Source organism: Zeugodacus cucurbitae, chromosome 6, assembly GCF_028554725.1.
Source record: "Zeugodacus cucurbitae isolate PBARC_wt_2022May chromosome 6, idZeuCucr1.2, whole genome shotgun sequence".
In the NCBI taxonomy this organism is placed as follows: Eukaryota; Metazoa; Arthropoda; class Insecta; order Diptera; family Tephritidae; genus Zeugodacus; species Zeugodacus cucurbitae.
In genome coordinates this window covers 39,075,082-39,096,514 of record NC_071671.1, presented here as the reverse complement: position 1 = coordinate 39,096,514, position 21,433 = coordinate 39,075,082, and the positions used below count along the sequence as shown (strand labels likewise).

The 21,433-nt window shown below is 35.5% G+C and overlaps 2 protein-coding genes across 3 annotated transcripts; both read right to left on the bottom strand.

The window, feature by feature from the left end:
• Positions 1-289: 289 nt before the first annotated feature.
• LOC128922686 (piggyBac transposable element-derived protein 4-like) lies at positions 290-2,707 on the bottom strand. 2 transcript variants are annotated; one of them, XM_054234021.1, is made up of 2 exons: positions 1,932-2,707; positions 290-1,873 (listed from the first exon to the last, which is right to left on the bottom strand). In XM_054234021.1, exon 2 carries the CDS (start codon positions 1,376-1,378, stop codon positions 422-424), a length of 957 nt encoding a protein of 318 aa, XP_054089996.1. In that variant the 5' UTR covers positions 1,379-1,873; positions 1,932-2,707; the 3' UTR covers positions 290-421. The 2 variants fall into 2 exon arrangements, with proteins under 2 accessions (XP_054089996.1, XP_054089997.1); XM_054234022.1 differs by having other exon boundaries at positions 1,932-2,701.
• A 12,159-nt stretch (positions 2,708-14,866) lies between these two features.
• On the bottom strand, positions 14,867-21,180 carry LOC128922734 (uncharacterized). The gene is made up of 4 exons (XM_054234273.1): positions 17,737-21,180; positions 15,212-15,257; positions 15,073-15,156; positions 14,867-15,003 (listed from the first exon to the last, which is right to left on the bottom strand). The coding sequence occupies exons 1-4, from the start codon at positions 17,833-17,835 to the stop codon at positions 14,867-14,869; spliced, it is 366 nt and encodes a 121-aa protein (XP_054090248.1). The 5' UTR covers positions 17,836-21,180.
• Positions 21,181-21,433: the final 253 nt, after the last annotated feature.

The following is a 21,433-nucleotide window of genomic DNA, read 5'->3' as shown; positions in this document are numbered from 1 at the left end:
TACACCTTATAGGTGTTGAAGGAAGTGTTTCATCCCAAAAAAATTTGTATGCCTGCGATAGGCATTTCTCGTGCCGGTATAGGAATAGTCTAAGATTATCGAAAGGGGCAGTCCCCGATCAAAATTTGTTAGTTCCAACAGTAGTGGTAGCTTCCGACAGTGGTAGTGTAGAGGAAGGTAGTTTTTGCGAAATTGACAAACTTGACTTTAACCCTAGAACCATAACGTCATTCTATACTACGTTAAGACCAACTATGCGTAAATTTAACGCGGAAATGAGAATCCGCCTAATATAACCCGATTTTGAGCCATTTTGCAGTCTAAATTGATAATTCTTATCAAACAATTTATTTTTAAAATAAAGTATAAGATTTTAAAAGAAAATTCAGTTCATTTTATTAAAGAAAAGAGAAGGAATAGATTAAATTTCATTAACACAGTTTTTACAAACTTTAATTTGATGTTCACCACAAATTGCTGATGATTTGCATACAGAGCAATATGTTGTAGTAAATCGTCTTTTTGTGTAGTGGCAAAATGTGCAGTATTTCCTTTTCGCCTTTTGCGGAGAAGCTTTTTGACTAACTATTGAACCTATTGGGTTGTTAGTTTTTATTATTTCATTTATTTTTTCTTTTAATTTTGTAGGCAACCGTGCATTTAGCAATCGTTCCTCTTGCCACGGTTGTGTGAGTTCTTCATGAAGTTTAAGTACAAACTTTGACCTACTCATAGGCTTAAGACCGTTTCGTGTTACATTGTGACTATATAAAACATAGGCATTAACTGAAGCAATATTTAACATATTGTAAAAGAAACAAAGTGGCCACCGTTTCGTCTTTCTGTTGCAGCAAATATTTTGAGTCATCTGATCAAAAGTGTCAACTGCGCCTTTGGTCGAATTATATGTGAGTATAATTTCAGGTTTTTTTGTGGTTGGGTCTAGCGCTCCATTAATATGCATCGTCGAAAGTAATAGTACATTCCTATTTTGTTTTGGCTGGAATGACACTAAAGTCATATTCTCATTGTAAACGAATCGGGATGAGCCACACTGCCGTGACTTAGTGTCAAGTAATTCCGGTGGTATTTCAGCTTTATTTTTACGTAGTGTGCCAACAATTGTCATACTGTAGGGATTACTTAACAGTTTTGTTGCCAAAGGGATGCTCGTAAACCAGTTGTCCATTGTTATATTCCGGTTACTTCCATGCAAAGGTTTCGTCAGTCCTTCAACAAAGTAATTGGCTAGTTGTTTTCCTTGTGTATTAGTAGACTTTCCGAGATACGGCTCTGCGTTAATAACGTATTTTGTAGCGACATCGCAAACCATTACAATTTTTATTCCGAATTTATTTGGTTTGTTCGGAATATACATCCTAAATGGGCATCTACCTCGAAAACCAACAAGTTGCTCATCGATGGTTACATAGGAACCAGGCTTAAAATTCTTTGTAACTACAACTATCAACAAAAATATCCCAAATTTCAGAAATTGGCGCAAATGAAGACTTTTTCTTCCGCTCTTCTCTTGTAGTCATATCGTCGAAACGAAGTGAGTTTAGAAGAAACTCGAATCTATGTCTACTCATTGTCGCTCTATATCGATCGCCCGAATAAGAAGTTTCAAACAAGATATCAGTTGATAGATGGTTGCTCTTCAAAACAGCAGACAAATACAGCAAACCCAACAAGGCTTTCAATTCCATAAGACTTGTATTTGAAACCGTGGCATTTCTTGATTGATATTTATTTCTTAGTTGAGAAATTTTGGCATTTGTATGGTATAAAACAATATTCAATATCTCGTCACTAATAAACAGTTTAAATGCATCGCTTGGTTCCATGGCTTCTTTGGCGTTACCCGATGGTCCTGTAAATATTTAGTGTAGATGTACGAAAGTGTACTTCTCTCATTATTATTTTATTACCTGGCCGAATGTATATAATATTTCGTGCTGCGCATTTACCGTATTCACGTTTTATTGGAAAATTATTCCAAATGTGACCGTTTTTGCCCAAAATTTGACTATTTTCCCCAATTTCCGCAAGTTGGTTATCCAACTCTTGTTCCAAATTTGGCAATGTTAAAGTTTTACGTTTTATTTTTGTCTGCTTATTCCCCTCCAATGCTGTTGCTGTTTTTCTTTTTTCAGACCAGACAACTTCTAGTTCTTTTTCTACCTCTGCTTCATCAATTGGATCAGGAAAATAGCTCATATCGGCCAAACTATCATCGCTATCGAAATCTTCATTTTCCTCTTCTCCATCTCCACTGATATCACTAAAATCTTCATCATGCAGAATAACCTCTATATCGTCATCATCAAATTTTTGTTTTGAAAAACACGGTTTTCCAGCTGCCATTTCGTCAGTGAAAACAAGCCTACATAAAATTTGCACAACAGTTGTATACTTTTATTACGAATAATTATTCCACTTATTACCAACAATGCGTAAATTTTACGTATTCGATTTTTTCGCTTTTTACCAACAATGCGTAAATTTTACGCATAGACTTGTGCTGCACTTGCTCTCAAACCTTCAAATGACCACATTTGCTGGGTTTTCTCATTCCTGCATATATAAAACTAATTGCTACAAGCACTGCCGGCGCTGGGTACCGTTACGTGATGGCACACTTGTGCAAACACAATTTGAAAATTGTATATGCGTAAAATTTACGCATATTATGGTTCTAGGGTTAAAAACCCTTTAGGCACCTTTGACAAAATTTCAGCCACTTTAAGTGACGAGGTAGGAGAATGTACTTCAAATTAATATGAAGTACATGAGAACGTGTCTCTTCTTTATAATATATTTGAGGAACACTCATATTCTTCTTCTTTAGAAAATTTTAATACTGGAGCTAAAAGTTGCAAAACGCAAACAGATGCGTACTTGAGTGAAGGGACACCTAGGAAAAGAAAATTTGTAGATGAGTTAGACAGTTTAAAACAATCAAATTTTTTTCTTCAAAATGAGGTGCAAGAACTAAAAAAACAATTAGAAGAAAAGGAAAGAGAGATTGAGGCCTTAAAGAAAAACAGTTTGCCTATTAAAATAAATGAAAATAGGCAAATTGTAGAGCTATGTAGTAAGTTGCCTCCACATATTGCTGCATGTGTCAGGAATCACATGACAAATAATGACCGTTACCTTCACGGTAATAGGTATGATAGGGAATTGAAAACCATAGCTCTGGGAGTACATTTCTTGTCACCTCTAGCTTATAGATATTTAAAGCCCTATTTCAATTGGCCATCACCAAGAACTCTCTCAAAATTCATTCAGAGTTGGCCAAGAAGTCTCTGGAACTCCGAAGTCGTGGCTTTACGAGTGAACAGAGATACGTGTCCATATGCTGCGATGAAATGTCTTTGAAGTCTCAGTTAGTTTTAATGGGCGTCTTGTAAAATGGACTGATATAGTTCATTTCCATGAGCAGGACGCCCAACAAAGTATCAGGTGTGCGCCTAAGATAACATCGGCCCATCTTAGGCCCACAACATTTGAAAAAATGGGTGTGCATTTAGCTACTCAAGTTTTTAGCAACACTGTTGCTAGTGCAATGTTCGCATTATATAGCTCCGGGAATTTGAATATTTCTAAGTTTCCAACATTTTTAAATACAGCCGAATTTGTTCTTTTTTTCGATCAAATTTTTAATACATTTAATAATAGTAGTCTTGGAGCTCTACGAAAGTATAATGATCCATTTTTCGGAAGTACGGAACAACTAAATTTTCTTCGAGAAGTCGAGCTGTTTTTTAGTTTTTTAAAAATTAGTGATAGTTCAGGTCGAGACATCACGAATACATTCTCCTTTATTAAAGGATGGCTTCTCAATATAAAAAGCTTATTACGATTGTGGAAATTTTTGTCCACCAAAGGATTTGAACATATTAAGACAAGAAACCTTTGTCAAGACAGACTTGAGCATTATTTCGGACAGATTCGTAGGGGGGGCGGAACTAATGTGAGAACTACTCCGTACATGTTCTCAAGCCTTTTCCGAAAGTCCTGGGGCCTTAGGACAGTTAATTATGTGACTGAGGGAAACTGCGAACCTTTGCCGAAGGAAGAATGGGAAAGTTTAAGCACTAGCGTCCTTCAAAGCGTTTGCAATGACGCTTTGATAACTGATATTTCTTGGCAGACCTTTCAAAGTTTACCAAGGCCAACCTTAGGGGCACTTCAAAATATTGAAATCCCAGAAATTGATTTTGCAGAAAGTTTTTTCTTAAAACAAAATTCCTTTGCATATTTATGTGGCTATATGTAATTTAAGTTTTTCAAAGTACACAATTGTACAAGTCCCGTGCCTCGCCTCGAAAATGTTGACGATTCTCGATTTTCGTTTTCAAGGGAAAAAGAATACAAAGAGAGCAGTCTGGTGAAAGCACCTTAAAACTTTATTTGCTTCCTCTCATGGCTTAACATAACATAATGCCTTATGTCCCTTATTATTTGCTCCTTTCGAATTTCTGGAAATGCATCTGAAATAAATTAGTTAGTTATGTTATAACGAATTTTGTATATAAAATTTTATATATCTTACCAAAAAGGAGATCAATGCTTTTAAGTTTTAATAAAGGCGGTTTTCTTCTTCTCCCCTCTAAATTGTAATCAATTATTAGTGTGTCCCCAAACAATGACCGCATGACTCCGCACATTGCCTTTGTGTCCCTTTGCCTTAACCAAAAGCCGCATCTTCATATTAAAATAAACAATTATTTTTTGTCTAATACTGGACCTCGTCTGTATTAGAGATTCAACAGTGCTTAATGTTTCTTCCGATGACATAGGGAGTTTGGCAGCGAGTACTAAGTACTCCTCATCCTCTATGTCACTGGTGATGCGGCCAATGGACTTTTGGATCTCAGATTTTTCAGGCATCTGAAATAAAAAAAAAAGATTTTAATTTGGCTGAACGAAAAAGGAAATAAAATGTTTATAATATAAAAATTACCTTATCAGCAAGGGCATTCTCGATGGAATTTAGACGAGAGTCCATTTTTAAAACGGTATCTCTTGGGGGATGGGGTCATATGTAGAAGTTCACGCAAGTGAGGAAAGTTTCTGATTGCCATTCACTTGGGAGTGGCCAGGAACGATTCTTTTGCATATGACTCAAGCAGCTCACGACTTCCGGTTTTAGACCAAGTATCCCCTGGGTAGCTAACAGACATCCGTTTGGAGGCGAGCTAAAGTGAGAAGGCGAAGCCCGCTTATGCGGTTGTGCGTAGGGCTTGGGACCCACGACATACAAACGAAGTACCAATGAAAAATCTACGAAAGCCTCGGATGAGACACCCCCCTTTTGATGACGACCCCTGCAAACGTTTTAAGGATAATGATATAAGGGCATGCACCTGGAATGTCCGGACCCTTAATTGGGAAGGTGCCTCTGCCCAGCTGCTTGATGTCCTCATACGACTTAAGGCTGACATCACCGCCATCCAAGAAGTGCGATGGACGGGACAAGGACGGAAGAAGGTGGGTCCTTGTGACATCTACTACAGCGGCCATATAAAGGAGCGCAAATTTGGTGTTGGATTTGTAGTGGGAGAGAGACTCCGTCATCGAGTCCTGGCATTCACCCCGGTGGATGAACGTCTAGCCACAATCCGCATAAAAGCGAGGTTCTTCAACATATCGCTTATTTGCGCCCACGCCCCAACGGAAGAGAAGGACGATGTGACCAAAGATTCTTTCCATGAGCACCTAGAACGCACCAATGAGCGCTGCCCCCGCCACGATGTCAAAGTCGTGCTTGGCGATTTTAATGCCAGGGTGTGTAAAGAAGGTGTCTTTGGCACAACAGTCGGAAAATTCAGCCTCCATGACGAAACATCGCCAAACGGTCTGAGGTTGATCGACTTCGCTGGGGCCCGAAATATGGTCGTCTGTAGTACCAGATTCCAGCATAAGAAAATACATCAAGCTACTTGTGATAGACGGAAGACATGTCTCCAGTGTTTTATACGTGCGTACGCTCCGAGGACCAAATATAGACTCGGACCATTATCTGGTTGCAGCGAAGATACGCACCCGCCTCTGTGCAGCAAAGAACGCCCGTTAACAAACACAAGGAAGGTTCGACGTCGAAAAGCTGCAATCACAACCGACAGCCGAACGATTTTCTACTCGACTTGCACTCCTGCTCTCTGAGAGCACTCATCAGCATCTCGATATAAGGGAGCTGTGGAACGGCATCTCAAACTCATTGCATACCGCTGCAGCCGAAACAATTGGTCTCCGGCAACGCCAAAAAACCAGTTGGTACGATGAGAATTGTCGTTCCGCAGTGGAGAGAAAACAGACTGCCTACCTCGCAACGTTGCGATCGACCACAACACGTTCGGGGTGGGATAGATATCGAGAACTAAAGAGGGAAGCGAGACGCATTTGCAGACATAAAAAGAAAGAGGCCGAAATGCGTGAGTATGAAAAGCTTGAAAAGCTGGCCGACATGGGTAATGCTCGAAAATTTTATCAAAAGATGAGGCGATTTACAGAAGGTTTCAAGACCGGAGCATTATCATGTAGGGACCGAGGAGGTAATCTGGTAACGGATGTCCAGAGCACACTGGGATTATGGAGGGAACACTTCTCCGACCTGCTCAATGGCAGTGAAAGTACAACACCAGGAGATGGCGAACCCGATTCCCCAATCGATGACGATGGAATAGATGTTCCATTACCCGACCATGAAGAAATTCGAATAGCAATTACCCGCTTGAAGAACAACAAAGCGGCGGGGGCCGATGGATTACCGGCCGAGCTATTCAAATACGGCGGCGAAGAACTGATAAGGTGCAAGTTAACACCACCGATAAGATATTTACAATTTGAACTACGAAACAAATGTGTCCAATATGTCATTGGCACATCTACTATTAAGAATCGTGTTACACACTCGTTGTACACATTAGATTGTAAGATGATCTTTTCACTTACCACACGTGGTCTTAAGTGGACATTCGTCACACACATTAGATTGTAAGATGAACCTTTCATTTACCACATGTAGCGCATCTAAAGTGGAACATATGTTTAAAAGATGACTATTAGATTGTAAGAATATTTGTACTTAGCCTTAAGAACAGGATTGTATAAAAGTAAGTAAAATAAAGATAAAACGGACAGTCTCTTCCAAGACTCGGACGTTTTTCGGTCGCTTGACTAAACACTCGTTTTTTATTTATTAAAAACCTTTTACATAAGGTCAAGAAATTAATTGGCGATCCTGCCAGGAGGAATAAAAAACTCCTATGGACCAAAATGTTTTAAACGGTTCGGTTTAAAAACAAACAAACGCAAACAAGTATTGCGAAATCGCGAGAAAAAAAGAAAAAAAAAAAAATAAAAATAAAAAAAAAACACAATCAATCCATTTTCGAAAAAAAACAGCAAAAAAACGAAATATTTAAATTTGCAACCAAATTATTTTAAAAAAGTGATACATCACACACAGTTTCTTGCAACAATCCATTTACAAAATCAAGTGGATAAATAAATAATTTAATTTTAATAAAAAGAACAACAACAACATATTTTTAAAGTGCGCAAGTTATAAAGTTATAAGCCAGACAAGATTTGTGACTAAAGCAACGTGAAAAAAAAACACAATCAATCCATTTTCGAAAAAAAAACAGCAAACAAAACGAAATATTTAAATTTGCAACTAAATTGTTTTAAAAAAGTGATACATCACACACAATTTCTTGGAACAATCCATTTACAAAATCAAGTGGATAAATAAATAATTTAATTTTAATAAAAAGAACAACAACATACTTTTAAAGTGCGTAAGATATAAAGTCAACTCATAGAAATAAGTTGGCAATTGAAGGAGCAGCTCCAACCCCCAAAGGCAGAGCAATAACAACAACTTCAACAACAACAACTTAGTAGAAATTATTATAAATATTAATTCCTCTTGTACAACTGACCGTACATAAGACAACAATATTAATTATTATATTATTGATACATTAAATATATAAAAAATACAACAAACTAGTATTTAAGCTTTATAAAAATAAAAAAATAATCCAAGGCTCGACCAGACGGATAACAAAATATTTGGAAACCGCGATTCACCACCGCAAGGGGGACCCTCCGGTTTATAATATAAACTCAATTCTGCGATTCTGAACCCCAGACCCTCCAGAATAAAAGAGTATCCTTTCCCAGAAAGGATCAAAACAATAAATATTTAATAAACATAAATTATAGGTAATAAAGAAAGAAACAATTGAAAAAAAAAAAAAATAAATAAAAGATAAAATGGCAGTCAATAATTTTACAGTAGAAGATATAGCTAGAATAATAGCTACACAAACTAGTAATTTAAGAACTGAGATAGATCAGTTGAATAATCAATTAAAAGCATTAACTAATGCAACAAATGTAACTGAGTATGAAACTCAGAAAATTAACGATTCTATATCATGCAATGAAAATTTAGATATAATAAAGTCTTTACCAGAATTCTCTGGCAAATCTTATGTCAGCTGGAGAGAAGCTGCAAAAAATTCTATGAGTCTCTATATAGAAGGAAGTAGGAGATATTTTGGGGCGCTAACGATATTGCGAAACAAAATTGTAGGCAATGCCAACGATATCTTAACTAATCATGGCACAGTATTAAACCTAGAAGCCATATTCTCTAGATTAGATTTTGCGTATGCAGATAGAAGGCCAATTCATGTGATTGGCCAAGAGATGAGTATTATGCGACAAGGATCAAAATCCTTAATTGATTACTATAATGAAGTTAATCAGAAATTAACATTATTAATTAATAAAACCATTATGACACACGGAACGAATTCCGAGATCACGAAACAATTGAATATAAAGAACCGCGAAACCGCGCTTAGAACGTTTATAACAGGTTTAAATTATCCTTTAAACGAAATTTTATTTACGTTGACACCTACCGATTTACCAAATGCTCTTGCAAAAGCACAAGAACTTCATTCAAACCAATTGCGATCCCAATTTGCTTTGCAATTTACTAAAAACAACCATGAAATTGGTTCACGAAACCAGCCTCAAGCTAATCGAAGATATCCGCATTTTCAGAATAATTTAAGGTACCCTCAAAGGAATTTCAACCAAAATAATTCATACCAGATATATTCCAATCATACAGAACCAATGGAAGTGGATCAATCAATCCAATTAACAAATAGGCCCAGTGCTATGCAAATAAACCAACCAGATGTTAGAAGTAACAGGTATAATTGGCAGACCAATTATCGACCAACCAATATACCAAAGAGGTTAATTGAAAGTGCACAAATAAGCACACAACCTCAGCCAAAAATTCAAAGAATAAATAATATTGGTGAGAATCATTTTTTAGGGTAAACTCAGATTTGCCTTATGTTATTAAAACCGATACAAAAACGGGGCAAATCTTTAGAATTCTTATAGATACAGGGGCAACCAGCTCATATATACGGTCTGGAATTTATCATAATAAAAACATTTTAGTAATTAAGAAGAGAGTAAGAACCATTCATGGTTCAACTATAATAAAACACTTTCATAATATCAATCTGTTGGGTATACAGGAACGTTTTTATGAAATTGACAATTTAGAAAGCGATCTTTTAATTGGAATTAATTTCTTAAATAAAATCGGAGCCACGATTGATATCCCAAACAGAACATTGATTTACGGGGATAATAAAACAGAGAAAATAAATTTTCTTAGTGACTTAATTATAGTAAACCCCTTGGGACGAAAACATCTTGAGACACCTATCAAAGATAATACTGGCAAAATTATCGAAAAAGATGTATCATGCCAAAATGAAATAAGAAATGATACTACGAATAAACAAATAATAAATGAAGCAAATGCTCATAATATTTTAAAAATAAATAATTTTGAAATGTCTAAAGAATTAGCTTATAACGATAAGGAAACAAAACATATCTGCATCCCACTGTTAAGAAAGGATGTTATTAAAATAATTAATCATCATCATCAAAACGTGAACATGGATTTACCTTTTAGAACAGATATTAAAGCAGAAATTAGGACTGAGGATGATAAACCTATATGGTCAAAACAATATCCTTATTCAATATCTGCGAATAATTTTGTTAATAAGGAAATCGAAAGTTTGCTAGAAAAAGGAATTATACGGCATAGTAAAAGCCCATATAATTCTCCCGTTTGGGTCGTTCCTAAAAAAGGAATAAATGAAGACGGAAGTCCGAAATTAAGAATGGTCATTGACTTTAAAAAAATAAATGAAAAAACTATAACCGACAGATATCCAATGCCTAATCCTGAGGTGATTCTCTTTAATCTGGGAGAATCGAAATACTTTTCCACAATAGATTTAGAGTCTGGATTTCATCAGATATTGATGGAGCAAAAGGACATAGAGAAAACAGCATTTTCTGTAAATAACGGAAAATACGAATATTTAAGAATGCCATTCGGACTTAAAAATGCTCCAAGTATATTTCAGAGAGCAATGAATAATATATTACACGAATGTATAGAAAAATTTTGTCACGTATATGTTGATGACATAATAGTATACTCAAAAACCCTAGAAGAACATATATTCCATTTGAAATATATAGTGAAAACCCTCGAAAAAGCACATATGAAAATATCTATAGAAAAATCAAAATTTATAGAAACCGAAGTTGAATTTTTAGGATACGTTGTATCTCATAAGGTTATAAAAACTGATCCCAAAAAAGTAGAAACAATAAAAAATTACCCATATCCTAAGACGTTACGACAACTTAGAGGATTTTTAGGATTAACGGGATACTATAGGAAATTTATAGAGAATTATGCAACAATTGCTAAACCATTAACAAAACACTTAAAGGGGGAAAATGGTCAAATTTCGCAGTATATGTCTAAGAAAACAATTATTAATCTTGAACAAGAAGGCATAGCAGCCTGTGAAACCTTAAAAAGAGCGTTGCAGGAACAAATTGAATTAGTTCAACCAAATTTCGAGAAAAAATTACTTTTAACTACTGATGCATCCAATGTTGCTGTAGGGGCAGTCTTATCCCAAGACGGAAGACCTATTACATTTATTTCGAAGACACTTAATTCTACCGAAGAAAATTATGCGACAAACGAGAAAGAATTATTCGCCATAGTTTGGGCATTAAAAGCATTACGCCATTACCTTTATGCAGTAAAAGATTTAGAAATTCACACGGATCATCAACCACTAGCATTTGCAATGTCCGAAAAAAATCCTAATGTGAAAATGAAAAGATGGAGAGCTTTTATAGAGGAGTTTTCTCCAAAAATAATTTATAAACCAGGGACAACAAATGTAGTTGCTGATGCACTATCAAGACAAATCTTAAATAATTTAAATAGTTCATGTGAGTCGAGCGACTCAGGTGATTCACTAATAGAAACCCAACACTCTGCAGAAAGTAGCGATGAGTATCAAATTCTTGAAACAAAAAAACCTTTGAATCACTTTAAGCAACAAATAGTAATTGATAATGGAGCAAGAATTACTGTCTTAGAGACGATTTCCTCTTTTAATAATAAACGATTTCTAATTGAGTATGATAGACCAGAAAACATAATTGATATTCTAAAAGAATATGTGAGCCCAAAAGTAGTTACAGGAATATTTTGCACACCTGAGGTGCTATATGCTATAAAAAACATTTTGAAGGATACATTTCCCACAGTAAAATTTCTATATACTAAGCTATTCCCTAACGATATAAGCAATAAAGAAGATCAGGGAACGATAATTGAGCAAACACACAATAGAGCACATAGAAATTATAGGGAAAATTTAGCACAAATTAGGCAGCAGTATTATTGGCCTTTAATGATAAAACAGTTTAAGCAATATGCGAAAAATTGTAACATATGTAATAATAATAAATACGAAAGACATCCGAAATTAATCCCAATAGGGGAAGCACCAATACCAGAGAAAGAGGGAGAACAACTTCATATAGATATCTTTTTCGCACGAAAACTTAAATTTCTTACGTGTATTGATTCATATTCAAAATTTCTAATAGTCAAATATATAGAGGATAAATCAAATTTAGAAGAAAAAGTTTTAGAACTATTACAAACATTTCCAGATGTTAAAAGTATAGTTATCGATAATGAACCAGGCTTAAGTACGATACAGTTCAAGTCTTTAATGGAGAGGATAAACATACAAATTTATTATTGTACACCACGCCACAGTACAAGTAATGGACAAATAGAAAGAGTTCATTCAACACTAATAGAAATTTCTAGATGTTTAAAACAAGAACACAGCTTAATAGGTAATTTTGAATCAATTATGAGAGCAGTTCAACAGTACAATAAAACAATTCATTCAGTAACAGGCAAACAGCCCTGCACTATTTTATTTAATAAAGAACCACACCAAAATATGAAAGATGTGTTACAGAATGCCCAAGAAAAAATGCTGGAATATCATAACAAGAAAAGGCTTCAAAAAAGCTATCAAAGGGGAGATATAATATATGAGAAAATATTTGGAGAAAGAAATAAATTAAACCCCAAATATAAAAAACAAATAGTAGTAGAAGACTTAGGAAATAAAATTAAAATACAAAACAGAAACAGAACAATTCATAAAGATAATATCAAATCTTAAAATCTTTTAGGCTCAAAATGTTAACCAATCAAAATTAATAGAAATGGATACAAACCATATTTATGTAATCAATGCAAAAAATAAAAACCATTTATCATAACTGTAATTCTAATAACTTTACTATTAACGGTAATTATTTAATAAGATTTGAAAAATGTAATGTTAAAATTGATAATTTAGTCTATAGACATCGTAAACCTCTCACTATGAAATTATTACCAAATCCAGTTAAGGTAATTAATATTACAATCACAAAGAATTTAAGTATGGAAGAAATACATTTTCAAAACATTAAAAATATTCAAGAAATAACAGAACTCAGACATGAGGCAAAAAAAAGTAAAATGATAAATTACTGTCTGATAACAATTGTGGGCCTTATAGTAGTAATATTGATAACCTGTAAATACAAAAAAAAATAAGAGCACACAAGTTAAAGTTAACATTGAACAAATTCCAATGCAAGAGCAAGCCCAACCTATTGATCAAATGATGGAAAGGATCAAGTACTATTCCTCTTTGAATCGGGACGCTTCAATTTAGAGGTGGGGGAGTTAACACCACCGATAAGATATTTACAATTTGAACTACGAAACAAATGTGTCCAATATGTCATTCGCACATCTACTATTAAGAATCGTGTTACACACTCGTTGTACACATTAGATTGTAAGATGATCTTTTCACTTACCACACGTGGTCTTAAGTGGACATTCGTCACACACATTAGATTGTAAGATGAACCTTTCATTTACCACATGTAGCGCATCTAAAGTGGAACATATGTTTAAAAGATGACTATTAGATTGTAAGAATATTTGTACTTAGCCTTAAGAACAGGATTGTATAAAAGTAAGTAAAATAAAGATAAAACGGACAGTCTCTTCCAAGACTCGGACGTTTTTCGGTCGCTTGACTAAACACTCGTTTTTTATTTATTAAAAACCTTTTACATAAGGTCAAGAAATTAATTTGCATGCATCAGCTTCTTTGTAGAATATGGTCGGAAGAAAGCGTGCCTGACGATTGGAATCTTAGTGTGCTCTGCCCAAACCACAAGAAGGGAGACCCCACAATCTGCGCCAACTACCGTGGTATAAGTCTCCTCAATATCGCATATAAGGTTTTGTCGAGCGTATTGTGTGAAAGACTAAAGCCCACCGTCAACGAACTGATTGGACCTTATCAGTGTGGCTTTAGACCTGGAAAATCTACAATGAACCAGATATTCACAATGCGCCAAATCTTGGAAAAGACCCGAGAGAGAAGAAGCGATACTCACCATCTTTTTATCGATTTTAAAGCTGCCTTCGATAGCACGAAAAGGAGCTGCCTTTATGCCGCGATGTCTGAATTTGGTATCCCTGCAAAACTGATACGGCTATGTAAGCTGACGTTGAGCAACACCAAAAGCTCCGTCAGGATCGGGAAGGACCTCTCCGAGCCGTTCGATACCAAACGAGGCTTCAGACAGGGTGACTCACTATCGTGCGACTTCTTCAATCTATTGCTGGAAAAAATAATACGAGCTGCAGAACTAAATAGAGAGGGTACAATCTTCTACAAGAGTGTACAGCTCCTGGCGTATGCCGATGATATTGATATCATCGGAAGCAACAACCGTGCCGTTTGTTCTGCGTTTTCCAGACTAGATGAAGAAGCGAAGCGTATGGGTCTGGTGGTGAATGAGGACAAGACGATCGATCGTTTATCTGGGAACCAGCATTAACAACACCAACAATGTCAGCCTTGAAATCCAACGCAGAATCACTCTTGCCAACAGGTGCTACTTTGGACTGAGTAGGCAATTGAAAAGTAAAGTCCTCTCTCGACGAACCAAAATCAAACTCTATAAGTCGCTCATTATTCCCGTCCTGATGTATGGCGCTGAAGCGTGGACGATGACAACATCCGATGAGACGACTCTTGGGGTTTTCGAGAGAAAGGTTTTGCGCTAGATTTATGGTCCTCTAAACATTGGCAACAGCGAATACCGCAGACGATGGAACGATGAGCTGTACGATTTATACGACGACATTGACATAGTTCAGCGAATAAAAAGACAGCGGCTACGCTGGCTAGGTCATGTTGTACGGATGGAAGAAAACACTCCAGCTCTGAAAGTATTCGATGCAGTACCCGCTGGAGGAAGCCGCGGAAGAGGACGACCTCCACTCCGGTGGAAAGACCAAGTGCAAAGTGACCTGGCTTCACTTGGTGTTTCCAGTTGGCGCCAAAAAGCAAAAAGGAGGAATGAGTGGCGCGCTCTGGTGGATTCGGCTATAATCGCTTAAAGCGGTTCCTACGCCAAATATATATATATATATCTCGTATTGTCCTAATGTCTCTGGATAACTCCAAAAATAATTTATTTAAATATATCATTTAAAAATAATATATGTATATATATGCTTACCTTGTTCATTGTTTGGGGACACCTCTTGTAATACGTTGCCTGGGTCGTGAGTCATCGAAAAACGACGCCTTTCTATGACTGTCTCTGCAAATAAAATATATATGAAGTTTTTATCTCAAATTTGTATACAATTTATTACCTTCGGTGATGACAGCGTCTGAGGCAATCTCAAATATGTCCTCCATCTAAAATAATATTAATAAAAGTCATTAAAAAGATGATGAAAAATTGGTACTAATAAATACTTATTTTCATACGGTATGCAAAAATACTTATATTTAATTTCGTTCCTACTTATTACTACTTCATTTTCAGACAAACTACCTACTAGAATACCTAAACCTTCTTTTGAATCCACTGGTTCTTCGAAATAAGATTCTAAGTCTACTAAAACGACGCCTATAAAAACATGTGTGTCAACATGTTCACCGATCAGTTTTATTGGTCCCGTTTTTTACTGAAACAATAACTATCCTTATCCTTGTTATAATTAAGTATAAAAGAACCAAATCTACAAATTTTACTGGAATCTACAAAGTCGTTTTGTTCTAAATATCTATTTTTAATTTGTTGCAAAATTTTATCCGGTTTTCTAATAACCTTTTTCAATTGTTGCATATAATTTTCAAACTTATAGGCGGAAAAACTATCTAGCGGACCATACTGTCTCACACAATCACCTAAATGAAGCAGACCATGAACATTAAAACTAATCAAATGACTACCATGTAATTCTGAAAACAGTTTTACGAAATGCTTAAAAATTTCTTCTGCTATTTTAATACCTATATTAGATGACCTCTCACAAGAGAGAAGTCGAATTCCGGCATGCAATAAAAGGAAGTGGTAGTAAAAATTTTCGTGAACACATCCCTTCAAAACAAATATTCCACTATATAACGAAAATTGTCGAAATTCTGTGGATTTCCAGTTACTCAATTCAGTAAAATCTCTTGTAATTCTACAAAATTTTCCGTTTAATTTCATTTTCCATTTCCATTAATTGTTCTTGTGTCTCGGTTTTCATTTGTATATTTTGAGGCGTTCTTATTGCAGTAAAAATTTCTTTTTTGTATAATGTGACACATCTTTAATAGAGTTCTTAATGGATTTAATGTTATGGTCCATTGACTCTAAGCAACGGCACTGTACTTGCACATTTGTTTGTTGGCCCGACAAACCTTCTTTTTCATTATTTATTTTTTTTTTTAGTTAAAACAAATACACACACATACAAAGATCAGTTCGGGACAATGGAGTGAATTGGAGAATTTGAGTTTTTTACAGCTTTAGTAGTGAAAAAATATAATTGAATGCATTTTCGATATTTTCGCGATTTATACGAGCTGTTTATAAGCCCTATAAAAATATACACAGTGATAACCACCTTAGAGATTAAAGCTCCAAATATTTGTTATTTCCATTGTCACATTTAGATACTCCTCACTTCGGGCTATTCCGACTACCTGGTGGGTCCAGCCGATTCCCAAATTCCATCAAATTTGCAACAGATTCTTCTAAAGTAGTAAATTAGTTTTTTCTTGGATTTGAATTTAAAATCATTCCGTACCTAACATATACAGTACTTTTCGTTTAATTGACCCTATGGTTAATTGGTTTCCCCGTTTAATTGAACGGTGTTATCGGGCAAAAAATATAGCATATGAAGGCACATATAAATTTTTTCGGATAATTGGACTCGGTTAATTGATTTTCCCGCTTAGTTGGTTCACAATATATGTCATCAAAAAGCACAAAAATTTACAATTAGGCTGTTCACGATAAGGTGGTTATCGGGTTATGTGATTAAGTAAACAACAACAAAATGCGGTATGACAAAATAACCAACTTTGACCAACCTAGGCCTTTGTTTACAGATTATGTAGTTGTTTGCTTATTTCCAGTGTTAGAAAGTCGTTGGAATTTTACTAAAAGGCAGCTTAAAAAATAAATAAAACTAAAGCGGCCCACTCACGACAAATTTGCTTGACAAATCTGTTTGAAGACGGTTGAGCACTCACGACAAACCGATTTGACAAACTTAATTTCCATTGTGTGCTTCGCGGAGTGAAGTGTTGAAGTATTTATATGATGAAGGGCTTCTATGTTTACCTGAGCCGGAAAAGCTACCACTGTCCGAAGATATATTTCCAATCGTATTCGTAGGGGATGATGCATTTCCTCTCTTGAAAAAATTTAATGAAACCGTACAGCCGCTCTAATTTATCGATCGAACAGCAAATCTTTAACTACCGACTTTCTAGAGCTCGACGTATTGTAGAAAATGCATTTGGCATTTTAGCCAGCCGTTTTCGGGTATTTCACACTGATATAATGTTGAATACAGAAAAAGCCACATTAATTGCAACTGCCTGTTGCTATTTACACAATTATTTAAAACTAAAAAATGAGTCAATTTATTTGAGAAACTCCAACGAAATGGATACTGGGATTACTACAAATGACTATTTGACAGATTTGGAGCCGACAAAGTGTACCAACTCTTCCAACAACGCCAAGCATGTTGTTGTAATTACTTTAGTACTGTTGGTGCAGTGCCTTGGCAGAATAAATTTGTATAAGCTCTATCAATTTTTGTAATAACTCCAATTTTTCTCAAAATAAAGAATTATTGCTTCTCATAAACTACGAGTACGTACTTACCTTTTCAATATCGATAGATTCGTCGAATGAGCAAAATCCATCTGTTTGCATCTCTTGGTCACCCAAAAATTCCAACTTATTGAAGTACCATATACACATAGCCAATAGTCTGCGTTCACCTGACACATTTTTTTAAGTGAAGTAAAAATACTATATTAATAAGCAATTCAGTTTAAATTTTTTACATGTATTTCTTCTTTATATTCTTGAGTTCAAAATACAAAAACAAAAATGTATATTCCTCTTTTCATTTTTGTGATAACGGGATTTTAGTGTAACAACAAGTAAATATAGGCACCATAAAGTCTGCGTTCAGTTTGCTTAAATTGGAAATACCGTTACTTTTCACGAATTTGTTTCTCCTTTTTGCGTAGGTTCTATTGTGTTTTAATATAATTAATCGTTTAAAGAGCTCGAGACGCGTTTTAATAACATTTCAAAAAATGGAAACCAAAGGAAAAGAAATTAGTCTGTCGGAAAGAAAAATTATAATTAAGTTGTGGAAAGATGGTGAAAGTTTCAGAAAAATTGGGCAAACTATTGGAAGAGCGTATTCCTCGGTCCAGCGTGTAGTAAACAATTTCAAAAAAAACGGAATTTGACGTCAAAACCGCGATCTGGCCGTCCAAAAATATTATCAGTGCGGGAAGAACGCAAAATAATAGATATGCTGAAAGTTCACCCTCGAATTACGTCCACAAATATTATTGAAAACGTAAATATAACCTTTAAAAAAACAATTTGTGCGAAACTGCTAGAAAAGTTTTACGAAAAGCTGGATATCATGGCAGAGTCGCTCGAAAAAAACCATATATTTCACTTGTAAACAGACGAAAGCGCATTGAATTTGCTCATAATCATATAAATAAGTCTCCGGAATTCTGGAATCAAGTGATATTTTCGGATGAAAGTAAATTTTGTATTTTTGGCATAAAAGGTCGACAAATTGTGTGGCGTAAATCCGGAACTGCCCTTGAAAAAACAAAATCTTGTTGGTACAGTGAAACACGGTGGTGATGGAATTATGGTGTGGGGTTGCATGGCGGCTGGTGGTGTGGGTCAGCTTGAATTTATTGAATCCACAATGGATAAATGGCGTTATTTGATCATTCTAAAAAAAAAATTTGAAACAAAGTGCAGAGAATCTTGGATTATCTTCGACTTGGATTATCTTATCTTGGTTCCAACAAGATAATGTTCCGAAACATACTGCTCAAATTGTTAGACTTTGGCTCTTATACAATGCTCCTAGACAGCTTAAAACGCCCCCTCAATCACCTGACCTCAATCCTATTGAGCATCTATGGGATCTGCTAGAAAAAAGAATTCGTCAGCATACGATAACAAGCTTTACGAAGTGTTATGCAGCCAGAATAGTCCCGGATTACAGCTGAGGAAACAGATAAGTTGGTAAGATCAATGCCAAATCGATTGCGTGAGGTTTTGAAACAACGTGGCTATGCAACAAAATATTGAACTTAATTTTTTTATCTTTCTTAATGCTTTTGTAACTAATTTTAAGGCTGAACGCAGACTTTATGGTGCCTATATTTACTTGTTGTTACACTAAAATCCCGTTATCTCAAAAATGAAAAGAGGAATATACATTTTTGTTTTTGTATTTTGAACTGAAGAATATAAAGAAGAAATACATGTAAAAAATTTAAACTGAATTGCCTATTAATATAGTGTTTCTACTTCACTTAAAAAAATGTGTCAGGTGAACGCAGACTTTATTGGCTATGTGTATGTATATTTCCTCAGCACCTGCCCCAGACTTTTCGCTCTTGCGTACCTTCACCAATTCACGTCTATATGCAGTGCGTAAACAATTAATTTTTTTTCACTGCGTCAATTGTCGCATCCTTATCAATTTCTTTATATTTCGAAAGTAAATTTTTCTACGACTTATCTTTTTGGCATTTATTTTTATAATTTTCACTTTTGCATTGCCATAAGGCCGGTTCATTTTTAAATAATTCAATAAACTCTTTCAAAAAATTTTTGCTCACGCTTGCCATTTTTTTATCCGCTGATGTTTACTCTGCAAAAATTTCAACCAACTGACCAAATGTTTGCAAACCACGCCACTCACGACAAACGAATTCAAAAATCGGTTGTTAAGTGCTGAGCACAAAGACGACGACACGACATGACGTAGCGACTGCTGATCACAAATGTCGCTTTGAAGCCAGCGTCTTGAACATTTTGAAGACGGCAGCGACATATCAAACAGCAATTTCATTGTTGCCGTACTAAAACCTTTCATTTCAATAAAATTTACATATTTAGTTTAAAGTGAAATTATTTGCGCAAAAGATGTAAAAATTGTCGATTTATTTGTTTTAAATAATCGATTGTTATTATAAATTATATATCAAAACTAGTTTGCGCTTCTGCTTTGAATAATTTTACAATTCACATATTAGTGGTAGCTCTACAGCGGCCGAGCTATTCAAATACGGCGGCAAAGAACTGATAAGGTACATGCATCAGCTTCTTTGTAGAATATGGTCGGAAGAAAGCATGCCTGACGATTGGAATCTCAGTGTGCTCAGCCCAATCCATAAAAAGGGAGATCCAACAATCTGCGCCAATTACCGTGGTATAAGTCTCCTCAATATCGCATATAAGGTTTTGTCGATCGAATTGTGTGAAAGACTAAAGCCCATCGTCAACGAAGTGATTGGACCTTATCAGTGCGGCTTTAGACCTGGAAAATCGACAATGGATCAGATATTCACCATGCGCCAAATCTTGGAAAAGACCCGAGAGAGAAGAATCGATACTCACCATCTTTTCATCGATTTTAAAGCTGCCTTCGATAGCACGAAAAGGAGTTGCCTTTACGCCGCCGCATGTCTGAATTTGGTATCCCCGCAAAACTAATACGGCTGTGTAAATTGACGTTGAGCAACACCAAAAGCTCCGTCATGATTGGGAAGGACCTCTCCGAGCCGTTCGATACCAAACGAGGTTTCAGACAAGGTGACTCAATTATTCAAAGTTCTAACAAGTATGACGTTATTTTGCCAGCAGAAACGTAAAATAACTTTGATATATCATTTATAATAACAATCGATTATTTAAAACAAATAAATCGACAATTCTTACATCTTTTGCGCTAATAATTTCACTTTAAACTAAATATGTAAATTTTATTGAAATGAAAGGTTTTAGTACGGCAACAATGAAATTGCTGTTTGATATGTCGCTGCCGACTTGAAAAAGTTCAAAACGCTGCCTTCAAAGCGACATTTGTAATGAGCCGTTGCTACGTCGTGTCGTGTTGTCGTCTTTGTGTTCTTTAAGAATCCCGAAGCAATTTTCGACTCTAACACGGTACTGCTGTGTACTTTGTTGAATTTAGCTTGTCTTTCAGAGTCTGCTAAAGAAGAATTTTGGTATGGTGTTATTAAATGTTTTGTCAACTTATAAGCAGAATCACCTGCAACCCACTCTTCTCCACTAAATAAGCTAGTTGTGTTTCTTCCAATATGAGATTTCCAAAACACTTTAGAATCGTGGTAACTTCCGGGATTGCTCACTTCTGCATGTAATATGCGTAACTTATGGTCACATGCGACTTGCAATTTGATAGAGTATATTCGCTGCCAAGAAAAATACACCTCATGATTTTTATTCGGCTTTATTGGTCAATGTACCTCTATCTCCCACACCAAAAGTTGCAGCGATT

Bases quoted from the DNA above. Each gene is read 5' to 3' on its own strand.
- LOC128922686 (XM_054234021.1), bottom strand. From the start codon at position 1,378: ATGTATATTCCGAACAAACCAAATAAATTCGGAATAAAAATTGTAATG.
- LOC128922734 (XM_054234273.1), bottom strand. From the start codon at position 17,835: ATGTGTATATGGTACTTCAATAAGTTGGAATTTTTGGGTGACCAAGAG. The intron at 15,258-17,736 runs GTAAGTACGTAC...ATATTATTTTAG, and splicing joins AATCTATCGATATTGAAAAG to ATGGAGGACATATTTGAGAT. The intron at 15,157-15,211 runs GTAATAAATTGT...TTTTATTTGCAG, and splicing joins AGACGCTGTCATCACCGAAG to AGACAGTCATAGAAAGGCGT.